Raw genomic sequence first — 4,547 nt, 5'->3', positions numbered from 1 at the left:
TCTGCACCAGGGGCTTGTGCCAACCCAGCTCCTCCATTTAAGTCCGACCCTTAAAAGGCAGAGCTGTGCTGGCAGAACTCTACATACCTCATGGCATATCCTCATGAAGACACAGAAAAAGGTCAAAAAATTCACTGCTGCTCGAACAGCCATTAAATGGTCATATGCATCCCATGCTACCAACACACTGACAGAGCCCCAGGGAAAACACATCACACAAAGTAGTGAACATACATACACAAATAAATAAATTGGGAAACTGATAAAAAGCCCACTCTTTAAAGTAGAGGACTGAGTATCTGTCACAGCAGATTATAGCACACAACACACACCAACACCTCTGTATAAAATAGAACAAAGCAACGCAGAGATCTACATCAAAAAGGACGACCACCACAAAGACACATACGCTTCACCCTTTCATCCAAAAAGACAGACAGACAGACACAGAGCCCAACAGACACACAAAACCCACAGGGACTGACAGGAATTAACACAAACACACAGACGTAGTCATGGGACCATCCTTTCATTTCCTTACTAGGCATCTAAACTTTACTCCAACGTTACTTGCCCCTGGCCACAGTCTACCAATCTTAGAGCCTGATTAAATCTCTCCGTAATTATCTGCACACATTGCTACAACACAAATGACCTTAGCATATGATATCCGTTGGCTGAGCCCAGTGGAAAAAAAAGACTCCAGAAAAAGGAAGGATAAGCAGACATAACTCTGCCAGCACCACTGGGGTCTCCTCAAGACTGCAGCACACTCATAGGAGAGCCCTGAAGATGGCTCTAAAGCCTTGAAACTTAAGCCCAGTCCTGCTCTGGACGTATGATAAAGTATTCTTTTTTCCCTACCCCATCATCTGAGCACACACTCACCACTGCTCTTCCCCATCAAACGCCTTGCCACCTCCCAAACAAACATATGCAGGAGACTGTAACATTTTATCATGACAGATTTTTGGCAACATTTTCTGTTCAATAGATGGCCACAATGCCCTCACGTAATTTTTGGTGTCCACTATTAAAGAATCCTGAATTTCCCTCTGAAAGAAGAGCTGTGCTGCATGCAGATTTTGGAGGGGGCTGGGAGAAGACCTCTTGCCATGTTCTGAGCTAGGACCTATTAAAGGGTTGACAAAAAACTCAGGCAAAGCCAAGACTTCATAGTTTTTTCTTGTTCTCCACCTGCAACCTCAGCTGGGATAAATCATTCAACTGAACAGAATGCTTCAAAGCCCTGGAAGAAGAGGAAAGTACACCTTTACCAACATTGATTTTAATTAAACTCTAGAAATGCCCAAGCCAGTGACATGGTACCTTCTCTTGAGCAAAAATGTGGAGATTTCTTACTTTTGCTTCCCAAAGAAGCCTGCTCTAGAAAATTCATTTCCCAACATGCAAAATGCCTCCGCTTTCAAAGCCGTATTCTCCTCGCACAGGCATTCATATACATCCATCCCACCATTCCATCTTAGCACATGACTGACGGAGAATAGACAAGCCATTAAAAACACATCCACCTCCAACCACGGAGATAATGTGGCTCATTACAGCCTAGCTTTGTCACAGCGGTTCTGACACTCCAGCGGGAGGAAGAGGAGGGGTGAGGGCAAGGACTGAAACGCGGGCTGAGCACAAGACCAGGAGAGAAACTGGAACTTGAAGAGGGAGCCTCTGCTGCTTCATCACAAAATAGGTTAGGCAGGCCTCTCAGGCTAGTAGGAATTACTGCATCACTTGGGCAGGGCATCTCAAAAACCCTGGGTTTTGGCATTTTTGTTGTGTTTTTAATAAATAAAAGCTCTATTTAATTCCCATTTATTAAGTCTATTTAAGGCAGTGTATCTGCCCCTTTAGGAAGGTAGGTGGTAAGTTAATTAAGAATTTTACTGAACATTCTCAGTGGGCTTTAAACGCTGCTTCTGTTTTGAGGCTTGTGTCATTGCCATCCGCTCCAGACACATAAAACCAAAGAAAAGTTCAGAAATCTGTAACAGACGAGGCAAAATCCAACCAACGAACCCACAGTGTAGAGCTCAGTAGGTGAGAATTCGCTTTTAACTGTATTCTAGGCGTTGGGGAAGTGAATTGCTCACCCCACAGGCTCTGCACCCTCACCAGCACCCTGGAGTCTGTGAGCGAGGCCTCAAGGCCCTGTGGACCCACTGCTGCCCATGGATAAGGCCCATTGCCAGCTCGAAGGCAGCCTCCCACACACACACACCAGGGATGCTGGGAGCTAAAGGCAGCTCAGACTGAAAGAAAAACAAAAGACACCTAAAAAGAACACTGCTTTAGCTGTCTGGCTCGGCACACGAGGCACGGCATACCTTAAGCTGCTGCTGCAGCTGCCCCGAGACAGATTCATTTACTGAATGTATACATAATCCAATATACAAAAGCCTGTCTGGTGGGGAGACTCCACAGGGATACTCTGAAAGCAGCGCCTCGGCCATTCCCGTTCCACACACCATCAGTAACCTGTGCTACCGTCCGGACTTTTTTTGTTAGCAGCCACATTGTTATTTCAATACAAGCATTCAGACACTTTATCCCCCGCCTCCACCCTTGGCAGCATGCAGCTGATCATATAGAAAAACATACATATTTGCTTCTGGACCGATCAGAAACCGATTTGGTTTTTTCTGGCCTCTTCCTTGTCTTGACCCCTAACTGAAGCTTTCAAGACCTCAAATCACATACGTTCTACCAAAGTCTGGGGCTGCGCGATGGATTTCAAAGATCAAGTTCCATCTATAGCAAGCTATGCAAACACACATGTATCATTTAAACAAACTCCAACTACCGAGTTCAGAATACAACCCGAGAAAAAAAAACTGCCACCTCAAACGCTGCTCGTCTCCATTAACACACACGTGGTGAGAATTAAGAACACGATTAGATTGCTAAATGACTCAAAGGAAAACCAGCTGCTAACAAATTGGGAATATCGACGGCTGCTAGGGACACTGGAGAAAACTCCTTTTCTCTTTCTCCCCCCACCCCCTTTAAAATCAAAGGCACCACTTACCCTGGGGGCTTTCCTCTTGTATTTGTTGTTATAGTCAAATTTTTCTTTCATTTCATCTAAGAGCTGGCCCAGTCTAGCTTTTTCCTCTTTCCCAGTGTAATCCTGGCTGAGGAGGATATAGGATCTCCAGTTTGCAGAGTCAAAGCCCCAGTGGCAAGTCCTGTTTTCCAGCGATTTGTGAGAGTGGACCACGAATTTGTGAGGTGGGTACATGAGCCTGCAGTCCAAGCACTGGATGCAGGCTGCACTGGGGTTGCTGTAAAGCTCTGGCACCAAGAGTCCCTTACACTTCCCAAAGCACTCATGGTACACCTTGAAGCTCTTCTCTGTAAGCTCCAGCTCAATTGTGCTAGAGAATTCCTTCTTGCAGTGGGGAGGATAGGTGCCACCATAAAGCAAGGCATTACAAAGCCTCTCAGCATCAGTTTTAGTGATGAGCCCGCAGGAAGGAGCAGAGAAGGGCAGGATGCCCATGACTTTGAGGATTTCCAGCTGGTCAGCAGTGCATCTGGAGCAGTAAATATGTAGCTCGTCACACACCGAATTAATCTGCTGCAGGGAGAAGTCCCTGAGCACAGAGTTCAGGATCTGGGGCAAGCAAAGCCGCTTTTCTCCACCCACCACGAAGCAGGAGATGGTTTCCCCTTCCAGGATGGTCTCGCACCTCTCCGTGGATCTGTCCGAGGGCATGAAGAAAGGACCAGGCATCACCGGAGGAGGCTGGATAGGGGGCAGATGCAGTACAGATTCCGCTGGGTCTTTGCCATTGTCTTTCTTGTACATCTCCTGTGCCCATCGTGCTGAGAAAGCAGCAGGGCCACCCAGGGAGCTCATAGAGCTCAGATGAAACTGTTCCAAGGTCTTCTGCAGTCCTGGATGAGGCTGGAAGCTGCTTCTACTTACAGTCTCCATTTTTTAGTTTCTATTCCCAAAACAAACAACAAAAATCCCCAGTTATCTTCCACCCTGGTACAAATCCACTTAAGGGATTTTTTTAAAGGAAAAAAATAAGAACAAAATAAAACAACCCACCCTTGTTCTTTTCTCCTTCCCACTCAGGTTTAACAATCCACTAACGAATAGGAAAGAAATCCTTTTGTATGCGTGTGTCTCTCTTCGTTTTTTCTTTCCTCTTGCTTCGTTACAACCTCAAACCCTCCAAGTCTCCAAGCTGCCCCTATGGAGCACAGAGTCACGGCAAAAAGAGGTCTTCATCCGAGCACTCAGCCCCTCAGCCAGCCCCCCAGGCAAAGCAATCCCGCCTCCCACACCTCCACACACACACTCACTCACTCACACACACCACCCACAGCAACACAAAAAGTCCGTGCCACGCTCCGAACTCCACGGGCTCAAATATGTTCTGGCGGCTGCTGCTGCTCTGCAGCGATCGCCCTTCTGTCCATATCCACCGGCAGGAAGGCGCGGGGGAGGCGAGGAAAAGCACAGGGAGGCGGAAAGCTTCTGTGGAAGGGAACGACGCAGGAGGAAAGGAAAAGGCCCA

General features: G+C 47.1%; 1 protein-coding gene across 1 annotated transcript in view; it reads right to left on the bottom strand.

The window, feature by feature from the left end:
• Nucleotides 1-4,165, bottom strand: part of SKI (SKI proto-oncogene) — a gene marked incomplete at its 3' end in the record, with an annotated part of 89,555 nt that extends 85,390 nt beyond the window's left edge. The window contains exon 1 of the mRNA XM_010012598.1: nucleotides 3,044-4,165. Coding sequence (XP_010010900.1) covers nucleotides 3,044-3,955 — 912 coding nt within the window. The remainder of the gene's footprint in view (nucleotides 1-3,043) is intronic.
• Nucleotides 4,166-4,547: the final 382 nt, after the last annotated feature.

Source organism: Nestor notabilis, unplaced genomic scaffold (genome assembly GCF_000696875.1).
Source record: "Nestor notabilis isolate BGI_N333 unplaced genomic scaffold, ASM69687v1 scaffold16384, whole genome shotgun sequence".
Classification (NCBI taxonomy): domain Eukaryota; kingdom Metazoa; phylum Chordata; class Aves; order Psittaciformes; family Psittacidae; genus Nestor; species Nestor notabilis.
Note: the sequence above shows the minus strand (reverse complement) of the source record. Positions and strands in the feature narration are given on the sequence as shown.